The sequence below is a fragment of the Macrobrachium nipponense genome, chromosome 6 (genome assembly GCF_015104395.2).
Source record: "Macrobrachium nipponense isolate FS-2020 chromosome 6, ASM1510439v2, whole genome shotgun sequence".
NCBI lineage: Eukaryota > Metazoa > Arthropoda > Malacostraca > Decapoda > Palaemonidae > Macrobrachium > Macrobrachium nipponense.
The window spans coordinates 123,015,258-123,042,995 of NC_061108.1; the positions used below are offsets into that span (position 1 = coordinate 123,015,258).

At 36.4% G+C, this 27,738-nt stretch overlaps 1 protein-coding gene across 8 annotated transcripts in view; it reads left to right on the plus strand.

The window, feature by feature from the left end:
* Nucleotides 1-556: 556 nt before the first annotated feature.
* The window catches only part of LOC135216097 (uncharacterized), a 32,742-nt gene continuing 5,560 nt past the window's right edge, over nt 557-27,738 (plus strand). For 3 of the 8 annotated variants that reach the window (XM_064251117.1, XM_064251121.1, XM_064251122.1), the window contains exons 1-9: nt 557-636; nt 4,937-5,425; nt 5,840-5,893; nt 10,290-10,381; nt 13,011-13,124; nt 16,568-16,603; nt 24,186-24,229; nt 24,843-24,941; nt 25,520-25,677. In XM_064251117.1, coding sequence (XP_064107187.1) covers nt 5,145-5,425; nt 5,840-5,893; nt 10,290-10,381; nt 13,011-13,124; nt 16,568-16,603; nt 24,186-24,229; nt 24,843-24,941; nt 25,520-25,677 — 878 coding nt within the window. In that variant the 5' untranslated portion in view covers nt 557-636; nt 4,937-5,144. The other 5 variants (XM_064251119.1, XM_064251118.1, XM_064251120.1 and 2 more) reach the window with 5 other exon arrangements.

Here is a 27,738-nt window from a genome sequence, read left to right on the forward strand (position 1 = left end):
ACAGCTTGCCCTAACTCTCGGATACTAGGAGAGAGAGAGAGAGAGAGAGAGAATTACCAACCAATCTAACAACTCAAACTTGAACCCTTCGTCCTCTACTTTATCCAGTGACACGAATAAAATGAATACAGAAGATTGCATAATGATAACTTTCCTCTTTTCGAAATAAAACCGGTAATTATAAACAAAATAAAGTAAACTGATAATTGGGACTTGTTGAATGTTCATAACACCTTATCCAAGGCCAGTATCCTAATACGTACCAATATCCAGTAGGTTGTTGTTGTACGACAACTTGCCAATCAATGAAGGAACTCCCGGTAGTGGCGACCTGCCAAGTGTATGATAATGGGGTATCTTTTTCAACCTTCTTCCTGTTCCACTGCGTTGTGATAACTCGTTTATATGTACTTGATAACAGTGGCGATTTTTGGAAAAAAAATGAATTATTTGTTTAGATGCAAATTCCCTAGGATAAAATTGACCATTAAAGATTGAAACCTAAAAACACAACTTAGCATCTTCCCAGACCTCATGGAGACTGGCAATTGCCTCGATGGATTAGTATAGGAAAAGCTTTACCTGTGGTCACATAAACGACAGAATTGTAGATAGTAAATATTGTGCTAACGTGAGGTACAAATAGTTTGTCTTCTTCTTTTACAAGGAATGGTAACGAAGACGTGAAGATATGAAATAACTCTGCGTTTGAACTAAAATCAGGGTCAGATAGAAAACAAAGTTGACTTATCGTCAGGAATCAGGAAGAATTCTGCTCAAGGTACCATGCACGCAGTCAATGAAACGTGTTCACCGAAATATGCTATTTGAAATCCGCAAATTTTGCGGTGAAATACGCAAAAAAACTCTGGCTTAAATGAAAATTCGAAAGCCAAAGAAAGTAATATACAAATGTGCAATATCTTACAAAGAAAAAATTTCTAGTCCTAGTATGTGGTCATTATAGGCATAGATGAAAAATATAGCCTTAAACTTGACAACGATTTCTACAAACGTGCAAAGTTTTTCAGAAACAAACGTTGTCTCTTCATGTTATAATTAGAGCTATAGTAGAGACAGTTCCAAAGAAGCAAGATTCAAATGAATTAGAAAGGAGGTGATATGAGGTGCATGGGACTAATACTAACGTCTGTTGACGGTGACCCAGACGGTTGCAGGAGTAACATCTAATTAACCTACTTCGTTTGTAGATTCACATAGTCACTCGGTATTCTTATTTCAGGAAAATTGTGATATATAGCCTGACGAATCTGCCAAGCTATATATCACAGGTCACTAATCAATCAGAAAAATTTATCGTTTCTCATATATACTGTATATATATATATATATATATATATATATATATATGTGTGTGTGTGTGTGTGTGTGTGTGTGTGTGTGTGTGTGTGTGTGTGTGTGTGTAATTGTTGGAATTATTCACATATCAATACGCCCCATAAATTTGTAGTAGAGCAACTCATAATAACAAATGAATGCTTGAAATTTAGGCACTGAAGTACGCTACCAGTTTAAGGTTAAGGCAAGGCATTATATTACAAATGTATAGTGGAATTGTCCCAGTATGACATTAAAGAACACGGTGCGGAACTTAAAAACGATGGAAAACAGTTTTATTTGGTATGGGGCTAATATATTTCTAAGTGCGACTGTAATGGACGGCTCTATCCACATAGTAAATAAGGACTTACGGTAGGTAGGTAATTATCCTTTTGAGTTATGTTAGTCAAAAGTATTAGCTTCACTTCTTCAAAGTACCATTGAATTAACTCATGAATCAATAAGCTGTATTGCTAGCTGTAACCTACCCTACTTCTTCTGATGGCTCCTAATCTTGGTATCAGAAATTAAGTGTGTGTGTGTGTGTGTGTGTCACAAACACTATCACCATCTTCCCACCAATTTACAAATCCTAATCCTTCTCTGGATTATTTTCAATCTCATCATCACTCTCAGTGTTAGTATGGCCACTGCACTTTCCGGGTTATCACTGCTACACAAACTATCTTCACATACATTATCTTTGGAGGCGTGGCGGGGGAGGGGGGGGGGAAGAAGCCAGTCCAACTCAGCACCTGTTCCAAGCCCGGATAAATAGGGAAGGTTGGAGTCAGGTCTTCCGTTTGGAGAGCATCTGCCAAAACCAATTTTGAAATGATATGGTCAAGATAGAAACAGCTGGAGGAGCTGATTAAAAACAACGGCAAAATAACCACACAGACCAGGGATTAAGTTGAGGAGAAGAAGAAGAAGAAGAAGCAGGAGGAGGAGAAGGATTTTAACGGGGCAATGACTTGAGCCGCGGAACCATTCCTCCAAGCAGCTTTTTTAAGAGCGAAAGCGACAATCAAGAACTTAGTACTTGGCAAGTGCTGATCACATGTGTTCAAATTTAATTTTGGCATGATCATTTTTTTAAAATAGCCAATTAGTAGTTACTACCTGTTAGGCGTGGCAGAAATGAGGGCGATCAGACACCGAACCTTCGAAGAAAACTCGAGTCAAGACAGATGGTTTTGGCGCCTGATGGGGACAGTTGGGAGATGACGAGAGACAAATTGCCTGTGAGATCATGAAAACGGAAATGTTAGGAACACGATTGGAAGGACTCAGAGAAGATGGGAGGACTACAATCGAGAAGACCTGAGAGACGGAGGGAAGACACAAGGCAGAAACATCTGGAATAGGCTCATTAGAAACAAAGACCCCTAAAAGTTGGTTCGTTGTATCTTGGCTACGACTAAAATGTGGAATAGTTTGCCTACTACGATTGTTGTGGAGTCTTCTAGTCTCCAAATACTTAAGCGAGACGTAACTTCATTTCTGCTCTCTACTGACGTCCATTGAATTTCAGGCGTTTCCATTGCATAGACTACTTTTCTGGTAGTTTGTGTTACATTGTATTGTTTATTCGCTCGTATTTTTTTTTTCTTTATTTGCCACCTTTTCCTCTCTCTGAAAGCTGATTTCCCTCTGGAGGCTTCTTTATAGTCTGTTGACTCTGCATAAGGGTTTCCAGATGATGAATTGAAAAAAAGAACAGAAAAGAAACTAGAGATAAGCTTAGAAGACCCGTGGACTACACAAGATAACTTTATAAATGAACTTACAGCTCACCACGCCTGGGTCTGAAAAGGAAGAGAACCGAAATGACTTGGGGCCAAAATGATCTGCATCTATAAAGAGCCTAGCATCAACTTTATTTACCACAAATACGCTATAAAAATTGACTTGCACATTTTACTCTCAGTTTTGGAGTAAATACAGTATCTTAGAATACCACAGATCAGCGTTACTATGAAAAGCGTGATTCTAACTTCGTGATCATGTCAAAGGCCTAATAATCAGCAAGAATCAGAATGAATATATTTTTCAACATGTATATTTTCGCGACCATTTTCTGGTGAATGTAACATTATTGCAAAAATTAGGCTGTTCTTAGCAAAAACATGGGAGATTACGTCTCTGCTCTGACCGTATCTGAACCTGAGACTACCAATAGAAAATTCTTGAGATTTTCAGTGTCTCTCTAACCCAGGGTGCTTTGTAATGACGTTCCTGATGTCTTTTAGTGTTTATACCCAGGTCAAGGGGCACCTACATTGCAAAGTAATTACCGTTCTAACTCCTGGAGATGAGCAGAGAGAATCCGTCACTTTCGCTTTTGCTGGATACTTACAGAAAGGGAAAATATGTCAAAATTTATCTTTTCAGCATAACTATTGCCCTTATCCAATCTGCATATTAAATAAATCTCCCATTTTTTGCTAAGAACAGCCTAATTTTTGCATTAATGTTACATTCACAAAAAATGTCGCGAAAATATACAGGTTGTGAAAAATTGTATTTATTTCTGATTCCTTGCTGATTATATATATAAATATATATATATTTATATATATTATATTATTTATTTAAATTAAATTATATATATATATATATATATTACTAATATAATATATAAATTAAATTTAAAATAAATTATTAATATATATATATATTTATAAAATATATTATATATATTATATATATATATATATATATATATATATCATATATATATATATATATATATATATAATATATATTTATATATATATATATATTTTATAAAATTATATATATATCAATATATATATATATATATATAAATATATATATATTGTAGTTGTCAACGCCAGATAACTCACAGTCAATATATGTGTAATATATATATATATATATATATATATATATATATATATATATATTATATTATTTGTATATATATATATATATATATATATACACACATATATATATATATACATACCACTTTAAAATGGACGGATATGATAAGAATGGAGTGTATTAATAAACCTCAAGGGTAATAATAGCCGCTTAAAATGTAGGCCGCGAATTACTGTATTTCTATTTAATTAATATGCAGATTGGATAAGGGCAATAGTTATGCTAAAATTATAAATTTTGACATATCCCTTTCTGTAAGTATCCAGCAAAAGCGAAAGTGCCGGATTCTTTCTGCTCATCTCCAGGAGTTAGAACGGTAATTACTTTGCAAGGTAGGTGCCCCTTGACCTGGGTATAAACACTGAAGACATAAGGAACGTCATTGCAAAGCACCTGGGTTAGAGAGACACTGAAAATCTCAAGAATTTTCTATTGGTAGTCTCAGCATCACTTGACTTATCACCAAGGTTCAGATACGGTCAGAGCAGAGACGAAATCTCCCATTGTATTTGCTGAGAAACAGCCTAATTTTTGCATTAATGTTTTATATATATATATATATATATATATATATATATATATATATATAATGAAAGAATATTTAATAATGAACAAAATTAAGTGCAATTAAGATTTTCTCCACGAAAAAGCATTTTAACGTAATATTCGTTGCCTTGTTTAACAGGCTGAAGTGAAGTTCAGTGAACACTTACAAAGGTACAACATTTCCTTACCAAATTTACTTGTCTGTGACTGGGGTTTGTAGAACCACATAGATGGAGAAGCACAGGCAGGCGACATACACTGGAAAAACCGACGAGGGGTGAAACGACGACAACACACAAACACGACAAACAAACAAATCAGGATACGCCTACGGAACGGCACCCAGAATGGGCAAAGAGGACGGCAGAGCTAACGGAGGGGACAGTGGGATGGGACGGAGCTCGGGTGAAGAGAGCAGCTCCATGAGGTCGACCAGCGGGACAGACACCATGACTCCTGAGAGCCGGGAGCTTCCCGCCATCAAGAAAGGCTGGGAGAAGAGCACCACCAGCGACGAAGAAGGGAGCCGAGGACCAGGGGGAAAGTCCACCAAAGCCCCAGGAGCTGCCGCCAAGAAGGACGAGATGGCCAAGCTGCAGAAGGAGTTGGACCAAGAGATCCGATATAGGTAAGGCTGCTTGCTCCCTTGTAGTCCTCTGAGCCTAGCTCTGAGGATGTGTCCTTAGCACTGGTGTGAGTTTGGAGAGTTTGTGCATCATGGTTGTTCATTTGTTTTTTCTTTCTCTCTATTTCTCACACATGTATAAATATTTTTTCGATGACCTGTTACTCTTTTTCATGGGAATGCTATAAGTTATTGTTTCAAAAGATTGAAAAAAAATTATAAATACTAGATATCAATCTAGTAGATGTTTTAATTTGTTCTGTTATGGATATATGAATTCCTGTACCATATTACACACTGCATGATCCTTCGTGACTTAACGCTGCCCTACCCTCCTTTTCCAACCCCTTCACACTTCCCTATTTTTCCGCTCCCACTAAATACCTCCTCAAACTCACCCACCACCCCCAAAAAAAGGGCCACGATGGAACAACTTTGGCTCATCAAGAGATACCTGGCCAGCAAGGAACTGTAAGTCATACTTGGAATGAGTCCTCTTGAATTAAGCACATGCATACAACAATAATTGCTTTCCAGATAAATAAATTATTGGCTTGCTATTTTGCTTAGAATTCCCAGATTCTTAACTTACAAAGAAAACTCTCCTTATCTATGCACAAGAAGAAAGGTGGAGATTGGGCGGTTATCTTACCTAATGCTGTACATTACTGCAGCAGTCATTCAGTTTTTGAATGGTAAGAACTTGAAAGGCTAGAAGCACATCCTGTGGTCTAAACAAGGCTGACATCAGTGTATCAGAGTTCACAGATGACCAAAGGCATCAAAACGAGGCCACCCTTGATCAAACTCAGCTCATCCAAGAGTCCGGACCAAGTACTTCAGGATGACTGCTACTTTGCAACCAACCCATTTACTGTAGATGAAAATGATTCATTCTCTTGATATGTGCTCATGTTCGTCTCCCTTTTTCGGTTTATATACATTACTGCATTGAGTTTTACATCCTCTACGGTGCTATAATCTTTGATATGTAGGTATGGTTTTGTGCTGTTCTGATTTTTCCTTCTGACCTAAGCTAGTGGGGAATATCCATTTACAAGTAGTGTCATAGTCTCTTCTTTTAATATGGGTCACGCCTTTTCTGTTGCAAACAAGCTTAGCATATTTATAGCTTGCTCTACCTATGGACAATGTTGATTCACGTGTCATTGATACCGGAGGTCCATTATTTCACTTCCCTGTGAATAATCTTTAATTTTTTAAATTCAGATTCGATTCTTTTTAAGCCCTGGGTGATCATTTTAGTTCTGAGCCTTCTTTTCGTTTCACTAAACCATTCTGCATGGGAACGGAACTTCTTGCATTAGAGGCCACTCAGAAAAAGCTTCTTTGAGACATTTAAGTAGATTGATATTTTGTACGTTATTACTTCCAGCCCAGGCTCCTCACAACCGGGCTGTTTCACATTGGGGTCTACTTTATTGAAAGCTCTTCTTTCGTTGAATTTGACCTGGGGAGTCTGTCGTTTCTTTTTGTGTGTGCCTGTGTGCTATGGTTGTCTCACAATTTGAGTAATAGTTTTTATCTTGTGATTTTTTAAATACAATTTCAAAGTCTTTGTCAATTCTGACACTTGTATAACTTAGAAAATTGATAAACGTAGTGCCGAAAGTGGGCTTTCAGGTTCTCCAAAATATATTTTTGCCACATTATGTCAGGATAACATCCATCATCCCTCTGGTCACCTTATCCGTACTGTGTAAGATATTCCTTCATTCTCCTTACAGTGCCATGTGTCCCTTAGCTTTAATAAAACAATATTCTCTTTTGTGCGTCCATCAGAAGAATGAATCACTTCTTGTCTGGCAATAGAAAGTGTGCGAAGTTTTGATCATACTCTTCAAGCTGCTTGGGTCTGACTGAGTTCAGAGATAAAGGCTTTATTTACCAATTTCAAGCCTACAGTAGTACACCCTAATGATGTGTTTCTAGGTCTAGTTGCTTACGTTTTGAGAAACTGATACATGGTGTGTATCAAAAATCCACTGTTCTGTAATTCTAAATCCTGCTGTTGCTTGTGATCACTCCCATCTGAAAACCAGAATACCAGTGACTTCAAATTGTATGATTATGTGAAAAAAGGGTCTTACATCCCAATCTCTCTCTCCCCCCCTCTCTTTCTGTCTAGTATTATTTGCAAACTACGACTAACGAAAGACATTTTATATAACGATAGAGCAACATACTGTTTCCAGTGCCCTTTGACATATTGTATCAAATTTATTCATAATCAATTTGCCGAACTGTATAACTATCAAACATACATTTGAAATTAGCCACTGTATACTGGCTCAGATGCTTCCATTTCGCAAAGAATTTATTATTTGCACTTCTTTTTCAGCGAGCATGCCAGCTTAGAAACACTAGTAAGATATATATTTTTCGCACAGGAAAAGTGAGAGTAGTACCTTAGGGACCTCACAAACAAAGGGTGTTTGTAAACACCGAAAGATGCTCTCCCAGAAGGAGGTAAGAGCCCGTGCTCGAGAAATGTCTGAGTTCGTAGGATAAAATCAAACTAACTGCCAAGCTCTCTAAGATAACGAAAAAAAGATAAGAGATGTAAGTCTTGTTTATTACTGTATGTTCCTTAGCGATATAGCAAAAGTAAGCGCATTTTTCCTTTAGTTAGTTTTGGGACTTTTGTATGTTTCAGCCTTCAGTGGACGAAAGATAGAATTTTGCATTCTATTCATTTCCCCATATTAATTTTTCTGCTCCCGCTCTGAGTTGACCCCATCCAAAGGAGTTTTCTTAAGTTTCTTTTGACACGTAAGGTCAAATTCAAGAAAAGACGAGTGAGATTAAGAGAAAAGAAGGGAGAACATCTACCAGATAAAGGATGAAGTACGGAGAAAGGGCAGGAGGGGAAAAAGGGAAGAAATTATGGAATAAAGACATTCCAACGTTGATATTCTGGTATACCCTAGTGAATATATAATGAGAAGGTTGCCACAATAAGAGAAATCATTAAATGTAGACGTTTCAGAACCGGAAGGAAAATATTTCATTATATCTTGTGACCAAACAGTAAAGTTAACTAAAGTTATTAAACCCCGTAGTGGGGTAGTGCAGTCAGTTCACAGTGTCATTACTTTGGGTTCTTCGCGGTGTCCCTTCGGGCCCTAGCTGCAACCCCCTTCATTCCTTTTACTGTACCTCCATTCGTTTTCTTTCTCTTCCATCTGACTTTTCACCCTCTCCTAACAATTAGTTGTGCAACTGCGAGGTTTTCCTCCTGTTACACTTTTCAAACCTGTTACTCTCATTTTCCCTTTCAGCACTGAATGACCTCACAGGTCCCAGCGCTTGGTGGCCTTCTGCCTAAATTGTATATTCTAATCTATTCTAACCTAGGTTATTATATGTCAATCATTTCATACAACTAATTATAATAATTATAATTATTCAGACTTGAAGAGCTTTCAGTTGACAACTAAAAGCCACATTGTAGGCAGCTTAGCCCAACTACACATTGTATCCACTGGTTACGTAATCTGACTACACACAGCCCTCTTATCTTGAATATTGAAAATAACTATTTCTTTCACTTTAGTTGATTCCCCTTTAACAAATCAATCTTCTTCTTTCCCACTGTTACCCGTACATTAAGGGATCGGTTGCCTGATGCGCCTTCTCCACTACCTTCTATCAAAGGCATCCTCCACCAAACCTCTTCTCTCCATATCTTCCTTCACTTTATCTCGCCATCTGATTCTCTGTCTCCCTCTCGATCTTCTTCCTCTAACAGGTTCCACTTCCTCCCATGCCCTCTTCACTCCCTCCTCGTCATCCTTCCTCAACACATGCCCATACCATCTCAATCGTGACTCTCTTATCACCTCTGTAATCGTTACTTCACCTGTCCTCTCATCTCTGTTCTCTCAAGCTTTACTTCCTTTTTTCTTCTTAGAGCCCGTGTTTTTGGTCTTATCACTGTGCTATATATCTTGACTTTTAACTTGATTGGCTTTTTCTTATCACATACCGCTCCAGCTACCTCTATCCACTTCCCCCATGCAGCTTTTATCCTACTGTCAACTTCAGCCTCACATCCTCCCTCTTGGCTTCTCCTCCACTACCTTCTATCAAAGGCATCATCCTCCACCAAACCTCTTCTCTCCATATCTTCCTTCACTTTATCTCGCCATCTGATTCTCTGTCTCCCTCTCGATCTTCTTCCTCTAACAGGTTCTTCCCAAGTCTTTAACTAATCAGTATTAAGCAGCATTTCCAGTATTCCAATTGAGTGTGAGGTATGTATTCATTATATCCTTACGTTACATATGCATGGCAGACTAGGATCAGCCGTCTTCTAACATGAAAACAAATAGACCACAAGTTCTGTAGTCTTTTACGCTTTGCTATACTATGTAGCCACTGTTTCTTGCGCATGAAGACACCACGCTTGCTCCTTCTCGTAATACAAATAGACTGAAGCATTTTCAGTTGCATTGCATCATTACATAGGAGCAGTTCAAATACCCAATTTAAATATTTCTGAGTTCTTAACACATTAGGGAAATGTAACTCATGCTGTCAAGAATTACTCTCATTTGAATCCAAATTTAAAAGGATGATTTGCCCCTTGATCATTTCAAATTCGAAGTCAGTCCCGTAAAACAATATTTTAGCTACAGATTTGCTAAGGAATCATTTGAACTTGAAACAACACAATAACAATTGCTGTTGATTGCTAACGTTAACAACATAATTTTTTTGTTTTACGAAGGTTTTCATCAATTCAATTGTACCCATTAACTTTTATTCTTTTACCACATTTTTTATTCAACATTTTCTGATACGAAATGTGGCTGCTACTTCATTTGTCCTTCACTGCGATCAGAGACACTATCCAGTGGTCTGTTGGGGTATTGCAGCAGAGTGTGGATGAGCTCCAAAAGCAACTGGAAGCAGTTAACAAAGGAGAAGATTTTGGTAAGCAATTCTATAATTAAAAATATAATGTTCTAGTTACACTTCGTTCCTCACTGGACGGGTGGGTACCGTACTCAACAATAAATCTGGTAGCCCAAGTTTGCTTCCCACTGCCGCTTGGGTGGAATCAGAGGAATTTCTTTCTGGTGATTAGAAATTAATGTGGTTCGGATCACACTATAAGCTGTAGGTCCCGTTGCTAAGAAACCAATTGGTTCCTAGCTACGTAAAACATCTAAATCCTTCGGGCCAGCCCTAAGAGAGCTGTTGATCAGTTCAGTGGTGTAAAAACTAAGATATACTTAACTAGCTACTCTACCTGTTATAGTCTCCCACTGTGCCTTAGGATGTGTCCACTCTACTGGAAAATATGCCATCAACACGTGTCAGGTACTTATCACATACATATCACTAACAATTTGAAAACACGCCAGCAACATAAGTGGAGCACCTTTGGCAAATAATGGATAATGGTATGAAGTAGTGGTTATAGTAGATTTACATCACCCTTGCATTTGATGTCTAGGCCAGTCCCTTATGATGCTCCTGATTGGCTGTTGATAAGCCAATCACAGGCCTGTAAAAACTCAGTCTCTCAAGAGAGTTCACATAAGCAGGATGTAAGTTCAACTTCTCCTGAGGGATACTTTTAAGACGTATCCCTCAGGAGAAGTGAACTCTCGAGAGAGACTGAGAGTTTTCAGCCCTGTGATTGGCTTATCAACAGCCAATCAGGAGCGTCGTAAGGGACTGGCCTAGACATCATATGCATGGGTGATGTGAATCTACTGTAGTACTATCGATAAGTCACTGACTTGTGCGCGACCCATTTGTGATGTCTACACACATCACAAACAGGTTAAGTGAAGGTGTTTATGACGTTTTACTGCAGTGTGGAAACATCCTTCATCTGTAATCTACCTGGAGTGGATGTGTTTAAATTCAACCTCGTTGGAGCTTTTTTTTTATATAATGAGGCATAACTTTTAAGATTTTTGTCAGCTAATGTTAACATGCTGTTCTTAACCTTTTAGCTTAAACTCTTGCTCTCTTTGTGTTAAATCAGGGAATGATCCCTTGTTTAACCATTGCATATACGTACAGCTATGAAGTTACTTATTCAGACTTGTAGCATGAATAACTATGAGTTAAGAGAACGCTGGATTATAATTTACAGTAGCTGTATCATATTTCGTTTTGTTCTCTTAACTCATAGTTATTCGTGCTACAAGTCTGAACAAGTAACTTCATAGCTGTATATCCATTGGTAAGGTTAAGAACAGCATGTAAACATTAGCCGACAAAAATCTTAATAGTTATGTCTCTTAAAAAATATAAAATAAAAGTTCCAACGAGGTTGAATTGAAACACATCCACTCCAGGTAGATTCCAGATTAAGAATGTTTCCACACTGCAGTAAAACGTCATAAACATCTGCACTGAACCTGTTTGTGATGTGTGTAGACATCACGAATGGGTCGAGCACAAGTCAGTGACTTATCGATAGTACTAACCAGTACTTCATACGATTATCCAGAATTTGCCAAATGTGCTCCACTTATGTGACTGACGTGTTCTCAACTTGTTTGTGATATGTATGTGATAAGTACCTGGCACGTGTTGATGGCATGTTTTCTCGTAGTGTGGACACATTCCAAGGCATTGAAAACAATCTTGCACTGTTTAATCTAAGACTCAGGAATCAATGCCTCAGAGAAGCTTTATATTCAGTCTAAATGTGACTGAACCGGTGACAAGGTTACTGCAGGCGAAAGAGTGCACCAGTGTCTTGAGACGGTTCAGCTTAGTCTTATTACCGAAGGAGAATAGGATGGTGACGAGTGTATCATTTGTGTGTCGGGGGTGAGGATGAGAGGAAAATCTAGAACAGTGGTTCTTAACTTGGGGGGGCCCCTCCTTACAGGGGGCCTCGGGAATTTCCAGGGGAGGCGCGGCCCGTAGGGAAAAATTTAAAAGGAAAAAATCTCTAATTATATTCATTATTCTCTTAAGAGTGTGGAACTAATATTCAGAAGTTTATGAAAAAAATGCAAAAGTATCGCCTTATAACGTTACTTTCCTAGAGTCTGCTACTCTAGTTAGGCTCGTTGGGCTGACCATGTTTTGTAATTATTGACCTCCCTTCCTATCCCTCGAAACCCCTTCTCTTTCTCATTTTTTTCCCTTTCAATCTGGGTGGGAATTTTACTCAGATGCAAAGGGGGGCGTGGAGGAAAGGACCAAATCTTGTTAAGAACCTCTGATCTAGAAAGTGCTGGGTAGTTAAAGCGGAAGAAGTAATGTGTAATGGGAAAGAAGTGCCTGATAACCTAGGAACTCTTAGAGTGCATGCGAGAAACCACTGGATGGCGCAGTTTATACGGAGGTTATACAAGTGTGGGTGAATGAAGTTGGTAATAGTACTCCTGCTAAGCCTTCAGTGTGGACTGGGTGGGTGAATGATGTTGGTAATACTGCTGGTGCTGATATCCACGGGAGACCCTAACCCCCCTTACCCTCTTACAGAAAGCGGCTTAAAGTTGAAAATTGTACGTATGAATATCCCTCAAACAACAACTATAAACTACGCATAACAACAACAACAACAATAATAGTACCCTTATTGCAGGCAGCGAATATAAACTACGATACGAGACCCAGCTTGAGCTGAACGCCAAACTGGAAGAACAGACGGCTTGGTACGTCGACGAGATCGATAAGACGAAAGAAAAAATGAAACAAGGTGAGTGTATATATATATATATATATATATATATATATATATGTATGTATATATTATATAGATATATATATATATATATATATATTATAGTAACACTAGTTTGGATCTTCCTCTGTTCACGTGTTATTTTTCCTCATTCCATACCATTCTTTGAAACTTGCAAAACCTCATTAGGCAGTATCGCAATTGCATTCTAACATCATTTTAGCATCTGGCGGACAAATTCTGGGTAAAGTGGTCATTATCGGTATCAAAATTGGGTTGCACATGTTCATTAAAGTTATTTACAGTATTTGTTAACGCCTCCTACGATGCTTCCTCATCTATAAAGGCACTGACAGGCTTAGGCAAGGTCTAGAGTCTCTAGGCTGAGGTATTTGCTATGGCGATCAAGCGTTTTCTTTCATCTGAATGCACTGTATAACCATTCACTCAAAATTCGTTTTCTGAAAAGGTTTTAATGACCAATAACTACTTTTCCTTGATATGGATTTACCGCTTAGGGGCTACATTCATGGGCGTTGACTAAATCTGAACCTGCTTGCGGTTCCAATAAAGTTACTCAAGAACAAATTTTCTCTTTTAGACCTAGACTATGTTACACAAGTAACAAATAACAATGCACCGCTCTGGCGCAATTGAGTTTTCTGTACAGCATATGAAACTCTCAGCCACATCCCATGAAACTCTGCCGGCCTGTGTTGTTGCGTTGCCAGACGCACGATCATGGCTAATTTTAACCTTAAATAAAATAAAAACTACTCAGGGTAGAGAGCTGCAATTTGTTATTTTTGATGATTGGAGGGTGGATGATCAACATGCAAATTTGCAACCTCTAGCCACAGTGGTTTCTAAGACTGAGGGTGGACAGAGAAAGTTTTACAGAAAACTAAAAAGTGGTAGTTATGTTTATTTTTCAGTCTTTTACTTGTATTGCTTTCATTTTGACGAACCCACTAGTCAAAATTGATCTCACTCTTACTGTACTGGTACTAAGATTTTTTTAAATCACAAATTCTCCGTCAGCCAACATTAGGTACATTCAGTAAACTCTAGTACATATATAAAAACAGATAATAGAAAATGTGTTCGTGAAACATTTCCTTCGTGTAGGGTCACTCAAACATCACGTGACCACATTTTCCTACCAACTTTATTTTGGCTACTTCCGCAAAGCTTATAGTGGTCAGGGAACGTGTTAGACCCACGATTACATTTAGCCTAATTATACCCCACAACTTTCGCATTTTGGATTACTATGTCAACAGAGCACTAGGTCTTCGTTAGTAGCATTATCATTATTTATTATTACTGATAAAATAATAAAAGTACTTTATAGAAAAGTAGCTTTTGAATATTTCTTTACTTAGTTTGTAGTGTCAATTGTTTATTCTTTTATCTAGTTAACCGATTCACTCCAGTTTTCTTCGTGAAGTCCTTACACGTTTTAATCATATTTTCAATCCTTGAAATCTACCACTGACAATCTCTCTCCGTCTCTTTATTCTGAAAAGCCTTAAATTGTTCCATGTAACAATGCATCGTCTTTGCATCTTGGTTTCCCATTAGAATCATAGGCCAACATTCTCCATTGAACTACATACCTTGAATCTTGAAACAATTCTTTATAGAACTTTACCTCCAGACTCTTAGGTTTATATTCTTCAGAGAAATACAAATTCATTTACTTTAATTTGAAATTCTTCATAGAAAACTTTGGTCTACTTGTTTAAGTACATACTAGATACGTCGACCCAAGTGTTGTCCACATCTTCAGTACATCTCTTCAGAGCATGCAAAAACCGTCACATGCATCCAGATCTCAAACAATTCATGGTCTGCATCATGTAGAAGCTCTGCAGACAGTGGTTAATATCTGCAAAATATCAGTGACTGATGTTAGACCCAGCCTATATTTGCATTCTTATGGCAAAATTTCCAGTTCTGGGAATATAGTCAACTTTATTTCCTACCTGCCTGTTGTGACGTCATACAGCTCACAATCAAAAAGTCGGTTAAACGTTTATAACAAGATTTATTTCACTGCGAAGTCAGAGATTGTACGTCTTTTGGTATGTACAGCCGACAACTTGCGCTGCTAGTTCGTTGAAGGTCTAATTTTACATAATCAGTATTAGACATAAACAAAGCTCAAGTCTTTAGAGTTTTTCACATTACGAAATGCATCTATAGAGGCAAAGTTGATTTTTTTTTACTGCTACTTAGAGCACTAATTCCTGTATTTCTTTGGTAATTTTGCTCAGAGGCGAAACATCACTTCATTTGACGGCAAAATTTACAGTTGAAGAACGAGTTAAAACATTCATGATCAGTTTAATAGATTTAAACAATTTCGAAAAGTTCCAAATGATGTTTGAATATGGACTCTCGTTGAGAGGCCTTGGCCATCCGTGCTGGAAAAGGGGTTAATGGTTCCATAATGACAAAATCAGCTCGTTAAATACCCATCCTTGACCTGAGATCGGCGATTGCAGATGTGACCATTACACGTCTCTGATTGAAGAATGATTCAAGCCAACAACCATTAAAAATTGTGCACATTTATCACAAATCCGTCACTTTGTCATTTTATTCAAGCTAGTCATCAAATAACTTCCCTGTTCTAATTACATTTTCCATTGGAACTTTATTGTATCCTACTGATACTTGAAACGATTGGGTCACATGTAGTTGTGATCTGCACGGTCTAGGTATATACCTAGACCGTGGTGACCTGTAGCGATGCGAAGTTGGCATTATTTTCAGCCTTTTATTTCTCATTTGTTTTCCTTGGTCTCTTCCACCTTGGCTATCCAACCTCTTCAATTGTCTTACTCTAATTTAGCCACCCCGCCCTTCACTTTTAAGGAGATAACAAGGGTGTGATCTTCCAATGTGCGACTGTGTGGTCTTGTTGAATTATAACACTTGGGAAACAATCACTTTAATGTTATCAAAGATTTTCAAAAACTGTTCAGCATTGTGTCATATCCAGCGCTCATTTATAGAGTTTCTAAGTAAGATACTGATAACGCCATTAATTTGTATTGTTAAGTAGGTGACTCATTATAATGGTGCATGTTTATTATCTCTCTCTCTCTCTCCATTTTGCATATTAGTTTTCCTTTCTGTAAGATGATAACTACCATAAAATGATGGGTTTTTTCAATATTTAACAACAAAATACTCTTCAGCACAAACATCCTTCGCATAAAACTTATATTTATCAACCACCCAACCTATGTAGCAGTAGATAATAGTTAATTTTCTGAAAAACCTATCGAAAACCACAATAATATTATACAAATTCTTTATACATTTTAACCTGAAATTCTTATCAAGCACTCACTCTCGAGCAACTGTAGAATAGCCAATACTGTAGATTCCTACAGCACCGTTGTTTTCACTAACTTCCTCTCTTGTTTTCATATGTTTTCATATAGCCTACCAGAGGATGAAGTACAGTCTTACGACTCTATGTGAGTTGGTTTCGCTCACCTGGTTGCTGTTGCTTCTTTGTCGTCTCCCACATTCACTGATTCATGGCAGTGATGCCAACCCCTCTAACCCTATGCACCCTACAGAAGACAAGAAATTACCCTATATAACTGGAAATTACCTAACATTCTGAGGTTGTGATAATAAGAAATAATACTGATACAGCTGCTGATCAATACAGGCATTGTTACAATTACCATGCACTTAAAAATATTGCCCTAAGGTCTAAAATATTTGGTCAAATTACCCTACGTGTAGGGCAATTACACTGCGGTTGGCAACACTGATTCATGGCGTAATCCCCTTTTTGAATTGTTCGCAGTAATGACTTAGTTATGACGTCATCACTGTCTTACTTTCACAGATGATCGACCAGATTTGAATTTGATGTAAGCCGGACACAGTCTACAACTAAATTAATTGTATGTGATTTTGGCTATGAACTCGACAAAAGGGTTTACGCTAATGTAATCTATAAGTTAATATTGTTTTCATTATTCGCAGTTAAACTTTGTTTCCAGATTTGGCAATATGAAATGAGTGCTGCCCTAAATATTATGAATGGCTTTCTGTGATGTACTCTCGAGTGTCTGCATGCATATTGATCTATATACATTTATTACTTGACTGTCTAAAGCATTTATTACACTTCAAAAATATTCTTGCTATTTTCCAGAAAGTAAATGATGAATGTTGCACGCCAAATGCACTGTCTACATCATTTAAGGATGCTCCTCCCCCCCCCCCCCCTTCTCTGCATGTAATCATCTATGCATGAAATATGTAGGCCTATGTATAAAATGCCAGCACATGAACAGGGTTATTTTTTTTAACAACATTCGTCTGTATAAATATTTGCAATGATTTTATCGCCAAGAAAATTAAAGAGTACGAAATCAACAGAAAATTACAGATTATATATATTTATATAAGATCATGTCCACATTAGCGAACCAACCATTTTTCGAGGCAATAATATACCACTTTGATTTATATATACAATATACATGTATATACATACATAATATATATATATATATATAATATATACATATATCTAGTATATCATATATATATATATATATATATATATATATATATATAGATATATCAAAGTGGTATAATATTGTCTTGAAAAATAATGGGATTTGCTAATTTGTTGACATGATATATATATATATATATATATATATATAATAATATATGATATATATCATATATATATATAATGTATATATATATATATATATAGTGTGTAGGTGTGTGTGTGTAATGTATATGTGTGTACTATGTATATGTGTATATATATATATATATATATATATATTATATATATATATAGATTATATATATATATATATATAAAAGTGGAATCGAAGCCATTTATAGTCCATTCACATAAGGTAGATTCTTGTGCCTACGAGACGTTTGTTTGGCGGCCTCTGATTGGCTGGCACCGGGAGGCAGACTGCTCGCTCAGTGGGTCATATTTTCGTTTGTAGCTTAGAAAACTAGCATTATGTTTACATTTCTTCATTTATCTCACGTTTTACAAAAGATAGGAAAGTTTTGGTCATACCAAAGGATTCGGTATTAAATGTACAATTAATTAATCTTTTCCTGAAATCAATAAGTTAAAATACAAAGGAATTACAACGAGTAGAAGTGAAGGGAGAAGCATTTCATTCTTTATACCTGTTTTTTTATTAAATATCGTCGGATTTTGCATAATTCATGAGATCAAGATAAAATAAAATCTTGTGTTTTTAAACAATAAAATCACCCTGAATACGCTGGTGCTTTCAGATTTTAGATGAGTGTAATATGTAAAGGGAAAATGAAGAATATGTCTAATTATGTTGCATCCGTACTTGACTCGGTTGACAGTAGTGCCGAGAGACGCAAGATACCTCTTAGCTAGAGCCGTTGACGCGTTGGCAGTTGTCAATTGGCGATATGAGAAGTTTGCAGTTTCGAGAATATGTATTTACCGAATTATTATGTCATTACATTTTCTGTAAATAAATGCATAGATTTCCCATTATGACTTTCGAACATTTTTACTCAAATATCATATATGTCCGTATTTCTGGGCATAACTGATAAAAGAAGTAAATAATCAGATGGATGCATCTGGGTGTTGGCTTCAATTTAGTCTTGGTGAGAAATGTGCATGCTTCATGAGGCTCACTGATAAGTAACAGAACTTGTTTCTCTGACCAATAACATCAAAAGCTTATGGTTTTCATATGTTCCCTCAATAAACAAAAGTACATCTGTTTATTTCTTACCATAAAATTAGTTGACGATGTAACGAATATAATATTCTGTCTTTTTCAGAATTGCTTTAGCTACTTTTACACCAGAATTTGTAAGATATTAATTTCTTTTTGTTCATATCGATAGCCTAATGACATACCAATGTGAGCCTACTGTGTATGACTTTCTTTGTGTTTATGACATTATATAACTGCATGAATTTCCATTCTTTTTGTTTAAAAAGATGAAGATATAACAGTCTTCTGATTAGTCTCATTATCCTACATGTACTATATATATATATATACAATGATGCAGGGGTGTGGGAACTGTTACGGGAGCTATTCTAACTCAGGTATGAATTAAATGATTCAAGAATAATGAACTACCTCAGGAGAAAACTAAGCAAATTTTTCCTAAACATTGTTGTATACATGTTGTCAAGTGTAACATGTATATAAAGGAGATAAACATTCTGGTGTAAGAGTAACTCAAGCAATTCTGAAAAAGACAGAATATTATATTCGTTACATCGTCAACAAATTTTATGGTAAGAAATAAACAGATGTACTTTTGTTTATTGAGGGAACATATGAAAACCATAAGCTTTTGATGTTATTGGTCAGAGAAACAAGTTCTGTTACTTATCAGTGAGCCTCATGAAGCATGCACATTTCTCACCTAGACTAAATTGAAGCCAACATCCAGATGCATCCATCTAATTATTTACTTTTTTTATCAGATATGTCCAGAAATACGGACATATATGATATTTGAGTAAAAATGTTCGAAAATCATAATGGGAAATCTATGCATTTATTTACAGAAAATGTAATGACATAATAATTCGGTAAATACATATCCTCGAAACTGCAAACTTCTCATATCGTCTCTCGGCACTACTGTCAACCGAGTCAAGTACGGATGCAACATAATTAGACATATTCTTCATTTTCTCTTTACATATTACACGCACCTAAAATCTGAAAGCACCAGCGTATTCAGGGTGATTTTATTATTTAAAAACACAAGATTTAATTTTATCTTGATCTCATGAATTATGCAAAATCCGACGATAAATAAAAACAGGTATAAAGAATGAAATGTTTCTCTCTTCACTTCTGCTCGTTGTAATTCCTTTGTATTTTAACTTATTGATTTCAGGAAAAGATTAATTAATTGTACATTTAATACCGAAGCCTTTGGTATGACCGAAACTTTCCTACCTTTTGTAAAACGTGAGATAAATGAAGAAATGTAAACATAATGCTAGTTTTCTGAGCTACAAACGAAAATATGACCCACTGAGCGAGCAGTCTGCCTCCCGGTACCAGCCAATCAGAGGCCGCCAAACAAACGTCTTGTAGCCACAAGAATCTACCTTATGTGAATGGACTATAGTTAGACCGCAGTTTCCTAGGACAGGTTAACCCTGGATAGGTTTCACTATTTTGGTGCCCCTTTAAAGGTTTGTGGGGTTGAGCTCGACCCGAGCGCCTAGAAAAATTTGTGAAAATTCAAAAACTGTAGCTATGCTGTACATTTTAATTTCTAAAATCAATTTCACCATTGCCGAACACTACTGGGAAGATAAATCATACCCATCTACAAATTAAATATTTATTACAAATATATTTTAAAAAATAAGTACATATATAAAAAATTTACAAACATTTTTACAAAAAATACAAAATATGCTATATACACACAAAAATTGAGGGAATCCTTCCTAAAACTATTATTTACAATATGTGACTGCCAGAAAAGGTGTCGGACCCATAGAGGTCAAAATCTGAAAAGAGAAAAAGAGCGCGAGTTTTTTTGGCCAAAAAAAAAGCCAACATTTCACAAATTTTTTTTTGGTACCTAAATGAAATAGGAAGTGGCTGATTTTTTTTTATAGAATAAACTCATATTATCCTAGAACAGAATTATGTAAAAAGATCTGCACGAAGATGTAATTTACTGTTATATCAGAAATGTTATTCTCTCTCTCTGTCTCTCTCTCTCTCTCTCAAACAATAATTTACCCTTACGGCAATAATAATCAGGCATACTTCTCTCTGGCCAGACAACAGCACTCTTTGTTAGGTTACATTAGTTTTTTGTGTGGGTTTTGAGGCAAGGGAACAAATCTCCTATTGGGGCACACTAACTGACTTAGGTTAGGTATCATTAATAACGCTATCAATGTGGCTTTGACAGCTTAATCCCCAATCATCCCATGGCTAGGATACAATTTGGTTATAGTAGATTCACATCAACCGTGCATTTGATGTCTATGCCCGTCCCTTACGACGCTCCTGATTGGCTGTTGATAAACCAATCACAGGGCTGGAATCTCTGTCTCTCTCGAGAGGGATAATTTTAAAAGACGTATCCCTCATGAGCAGTGGAACATAAGTGAACTCTCGAGAGAGACCGAGTTTCCAGCCCTGTGATTAGCTTATCAACAGCCAATCAGGAGCACCATAAGAGACGGGCCTAGACATCCAATGCACGGTTGATGTGAATCTACTATAGGTACATTGGTGGCTTGGAAAATTTACATGGTACTACACAACAACCTTCAGTATAAACTGGCAGCCGTCTCTGTTTCAACCTCATGTATAGAACTTACTTTTCATGCGATTATAAAGCCGCCCGGAAGTTCTTTCCCCTCAGGTAACCCAGATCAGGAGAAAAAATATTAAATATGAACAAAAAGAGTGAAGCAAACCTTATAAAAAGACTTAATTTAACTGCAATTAAAAAAAATAGTTGTAGGAACTGGAAAATGGAGAAGAATCCTACAATGCCTACTTAAAGTGTATTAATTTTAAATGTGTTTTATATCTATTTTTCTGATAATAAAATATATATATATATATATATATATATATATATATATATTATATATATATATATGTGTGTGTGTGTGTGTGTGTGTGTGTGTGTGTGTGTGTGTGTATTTGGGCATTCTTTAATATTAGTCTAGCCTAATTTCACCTTTAATTGGCCATCACAAATTGTCTCCATCTGCCTCGCATGTATACAAGTATATACGTGTATATGCACGCGCGTATGCATTAATCAACCCCAGTTATTCAATGCTCTTAAAGAATAAGCCTCCGATAACAGGAATTACTCCAATCACGCGACGGTTTAATGGGTTTACGTTGACACACTACCATTCTTAGGCTAACTCCAATTGTGAGCTTAGTCAATATTCTATTTTTAGTAAGTCACGACAAAGGGAGTAAGAATACCCAAGACCTGTTTGTATATTTTACGGTTATAATTTCTTCCAGTTACGCCTCGAAGAATTACAACTTTAACGTGGTTTCCTGAAATATGGCTGCTTAACCAACCCGAAATTCCAGCTCGATAACGCATGCGTGACGTCAGAGAGTTATAGCTACCGAGTCGTATTTTAGATAAATATTATCGCTGCTGATAAGTATTATCGCATTGGATAAAAATCAACCACAGTGGTTCATTTTATTTTCATTCTCTCTTAACAAACACGTAAAGACAGATACTCACGTAATGTACACATTCCAAAATGGCAATGATTGCCTCCGGTGTATTCATACCCTCGAGAGTAAAGAGCCGTGAGGGGATGGTTTATAATGTGTGTTGGTAGCAACCCCCTTCTTCCTCAGTTGGTTATGCTGGCACGCAAGCACGCACATTCGTGTTTCAGATTCACACGCACAGACATACACACAAACACCGCAACCTGACAATCAACCTGTCACGTCAGGAGTAGGATAGTTTATGGGCCATTAGGTGATTAGTGACAAAAACAGACACGTTGACAACTGTCAGTTCTGTTCATTGCGAACAATTAGATCATATTAAATAAATCAGCTGAAAAAAGTTTGAAATCTAGTTCCTTGTTATTTCCAATAAACTTTATTTCCTTTGAAAGAAAATGGGCGGAAAAAGAAAAAACACCCGAACTATTTTTGTTAGATCAAATCAGCATCTGAAAGCGCTTTGCTTACACACGTTATATTCCTTTTAAATTCTAAAATCATCCCTAAAAGCAAAATGTTAGTAAATAAAAAAAAAAATGTAAACTTGAAATATAAAACGATGAGTCTAAAAATTATGTACTGTTGCCAGCGTATATTTTCTCTACATTCCAACTGTTGGCTTTTGCGAAATGAAATGAAGAAACACGCTCAGATAAAACGAAATCATCGAATCATGCAACAACGCGCCCCAGGGAGTCAGGGCAGTTTTAAGAACTGTCTCTGAGAATGTTTCGACGCACCTTCCTCCCCACCTCCCATGTGACTCACAAAGGAGATTGTAAAGAACGCGGCAATGTGCACGCGAGCACGCTGCCTGCATTCCTATAATCCGTTCGTTGGTTGTTGGGGATATGGTCGGGGGTGGGGGTATAGACGACGTTCTTTAAAAGGTATGAGAGCAATTTATTTAGGTACATCTAGTAAGCGTTGCAATGCAGGCTGTTATATTATTCATCAGATGCACCACTTTCACAGACAAAAATCACGAACTTCATTATATTCCCTAAAATACTGACTTTTAAGCCATGTCGAAAAGTCCTTCCCGGAAAAGTAGACTTACTCGGTCGCTATTTCTATTAAAAACTGCGAAAAGATGACAAGGTGAATGTCTTCCTTGTTGTGTTATATATAGTCGTTGTCACACGGCCTACTTTCCTTGCATCCTGAAGCCCAAGTTTATTGAAGGCAGTCAGTGGTAGAGAGCGGGTGGCGATAGTCAAAATGCCAAAAGATTGGCATAACTCATTTTAAATGAGTTTTTTCTTCTCACATATGACCATTCAGTCTGTGGGAGCGGGCATTTAAATAAAACTAGAATAACGGCAAATGCTTGATACTACTAGACTTGATCGTTAAAATATGCGTCTAGGGATTGACGAGAATTCTGGACATGCATGACCAAAACAATTTTTGATGATCTGTTTCGCGTTTTTTAAAGTCAATAAAATTATGTAAAGTTGAAATTGAAAGCAATTCATTCCAAGTACATTCTTCATAGGTCGCAAAACTTACTAATCTTACTTTCCTGTACATTCATTGCTTTGCTTCTTCTCCAAGGTTCTAGTTAGGTCTAAAACCTTCGATTTCTTTACCATTTATGCTGTCCATCTGATGCCCATTTTCTGCGTATTAAGCCCCATATCGCACACAAAATATTCTTCCAGAATCTGATGGAGATATTTGCAGACTGAACTTGAAAACTTACATATGCACTTACACATTTCCATAACATCTAAGTTTTCTTTCGCATTTTAGTTCTAATTTTGTTGTTTCTTCACAACAGGCCAAGAATTCGCCTACGACCAAGATCTGAACGACTACACGGAGGTTGGTAACTTTAGCACATTGTTTTCATACAATTATACTGTAGGTTTCTGAATGTATTTTAGAACTAAACAAAAAAAAAATCCCATAGTAGGAAATAGGAATGAACAGAAGAGCAATGAAAAGTTATACGCGAATACTTAACATTATTACGATTACTCAGGAATATATCAAAATACAGGGAAAACTAGGCTTTAGTTGTAGATGCTTTTTGAGTTACACGCATTATAATATTTATATATATATATATATCTTATATATTAATATATATTATGTATATATATATATATATATATATATATGTGTGTGTGTGTGTGTGTGTGTGTGTATACAGATTAAACTAATTGGTCAGGAAAATGAAGAGCCCTTTAATCATATCTCTTTTAATTCAACAAGATTATAGTCAGATAATCTATTTACTCATCTTTACAGATATTTTGGTTATCTATATATGCTGACTTATTTGTCGTTACTGATGTACCCAATTTCACTCAACATTAATTTACTCCTAAGAGGCTTGCTGAGAAGTGCTAGGAATTTTGGAAATGTTCTATAAGAATAACTTTTTGTACGTTTGCATTTACTTTTTCATCGGCTACGTTTTTCTTGTCCACAGTTCGAGCTGCTTCGTCTGGTCAAAACCTTGGAGAGGGAGAGGAACAACCTCTATGGAGATTTGAGGAACAAGAGCTGGCTCCTGGATAACCAGTCAAAGGTAATGATGCAAAGGGCAACTCTGAAATTCCGTCCCTCTCATGTCTTTCTTGTGCTTTGTCTTCCATAAATCTCCACTCTTCTCCAGCCTCCCTTCTCTTAATTCTTGTCCAAGTAGATCACTAGGATAGTGATATAACCCGTGGCAACAAGATGGTACTAACATATGGCTCAATAATGTTTCGTATAGTTGAAATGAAAAAATGATTTATCTATCTAAAGAGGCGCGACCTTATTTATTGAGGAGCATCGGCCTTGTGTTTACGTCAGAGAACAGAAAACCTATTAATTACTTTATTGGCAAATCGCCATATACTTCAATAATGACTTAAATATATGCCTACTTTACTCGCCATTAAAAAGACAAATACTACCAAAAACTAAGGCAAAACGCTCATCTTAAATGAACATAAAAACCCACGTATTCAACTTTCAGTTTATCCGCGCAGCAGATTAGAAGTATATAGTACTATGTACGGTTCCATAGACCCACTCTAATCGTCATTTTGACATGTCTGAATCTAAACCAATAAGTTCCCTCCCCTAACCTAACTTAACCAACGAGATGTCCCAACACAGGAGTATTATCACCTGAAGGAGCTCATCAAAGCCTACAGCGGCGACCTCTCCATAGTGAACAGGTCCTTGGAGCACCTCTGGAGGCAAAGAAGTCTTCACCAGGACCGCGGCCTCGGAGGAGGCACTCCCGTCACTTCTCCAGGAGGTCTGAAATGGAGGTGAGTTGACAGTTTTGGAATGTGTGTCTTTCTGTGCGTTTTTCTTTTTTATGTCATTGGTGTTTGAATGTTTGCTAATGAGTGTGCAAATAGAATGTTTGTTTGTGAATGTATATGTTTTTTTTTTATTAATGTAAGTATATACTTACGTAAGATATATATATATAGATATATATATATATATATATATTATACATATATTAATATATCATATATATATATATTATATATATATATATATATAATTAATTATATATATTATAGTATTTAATAATATATATGACATCAGCTGATATATTTGGAATAATGCAAACCCACTTCTTCTTCCTAGCGTAAATCCATTTTTTATATGGGGTCGCCATTGCGAATGAGTCGTCTCCATCGATTTCTGTCATTTGCCTCGTTCTCATTTATACCTTTCAATTCCATAAAAATAATGCAACCCACAATTAATATAAAAAAAACTGAACTTCGGTTCTCAAGCAGTATATAAAGATGAAATTCAATTCAAATCCCTAATTTAACCGTCAGTTACACCCCTTTATATATATATATATTATATATATATATATATATATATATATATATATATATATATATATATATTATATATATATATATATATATATAGTAGATATAGCTGATTTTTAAGGCGCCACCCTTCTTCCGCGTGAACTTATGTTCATTGCGTGTATCAATATGCTTAGCTACATGTCTAGTACAAAATACATGAACATAAAATTTTCCTCTTCCTTCATTCTTTTCCTAGGTTCGTTTGGGTCTGGGCTAGATAAGGGCACTACGTTACCTGTCCCGGTGGCGTTAAATGAAATTATTCGCCACCTGGTCACTGACTTTCTTTTCCTTGGTACACAAACAGCCGACAAACTCTCTCTCTCTCTCACACACACACACACACACACACACACACATATATATATATATATATATATATATATATATATATATATATATATATATATAATGTGTGTGTGTATGTATTGAAATATTACTGTTCCTGTTACTAAGGAACAATACTTTTGTAATGATCCACCACTGTGTACCATGTACATGTTTGCAAGCCAGAAGAGTAGAATAAATCTTAAAAGATGGACGCCTGTGATTTGAGTAGTCTCCCTCTCTTCACGTAACAACATACCACATACATTGAAATTGAGATACACACACACACACACACACACACACACACATATATATATATATATATATATATATATATATATATATATATATATATATCTAATAAAAGGAGCCCATAAAAACACCAAAACTGTAGAGAGAAAAGTACTATATTTCAGAGAACTGCTGTCTCTCTCTTCAGGTATATACCTGAAGAGAGAGACAGCAGTCTCTGAAATATAGTACTTTTCTCTCTACATTTTGGTGTTTTTATGGGCTCCTTTTATTAGATGGAATTCTGTTGTTACAGACACTTTTACCGTCATATATATATATATATACAAACTCATATAAACAAATTTAATCCTCATTTTCCTCGTGTGTTGTGAGTTCGTGCTCAAGTGACACTCTTCCGTGTCCACAGACAACTAATCTGACGATAAAAATGAGGTATGACGCGATGAGATGATTAAATGGGATATTTTCTTTTTGTGTGCAACGTCCCTCTTTGATCCAAGTGATAATTTGCCAGGAGGAAGCCCTGCTTTGGCTTCTCGGAAGGAAGAATCGATGCGGCTTGATAAGGAGGTAGTATTATAAGTGATTATTCCTCGCAGTATATATGATGACAGGCAATGTGGTTCTGCTTCGCCACGAACACAGACATGAGAGGCAGACAGACCGACAGGCGTCTGAGAAGCGTAGAATGGTGGGCCAGTAAACTGACATTAGACCGTGAAGAAAAATGGAAAGAAATTCGTCGTTCTTGCGTCTCTAATGAGATAATTAACTGCTGTTTCTTTTAGACTTATGACTGGAATAAAAATGTTTGCTATACTTCTACACAATCTGTGGGGGACAGAGAAGTCTCAAGTATAGAACGAAGTCGAGGAATCGGTGGTGACATAATTCAGAAGCCGA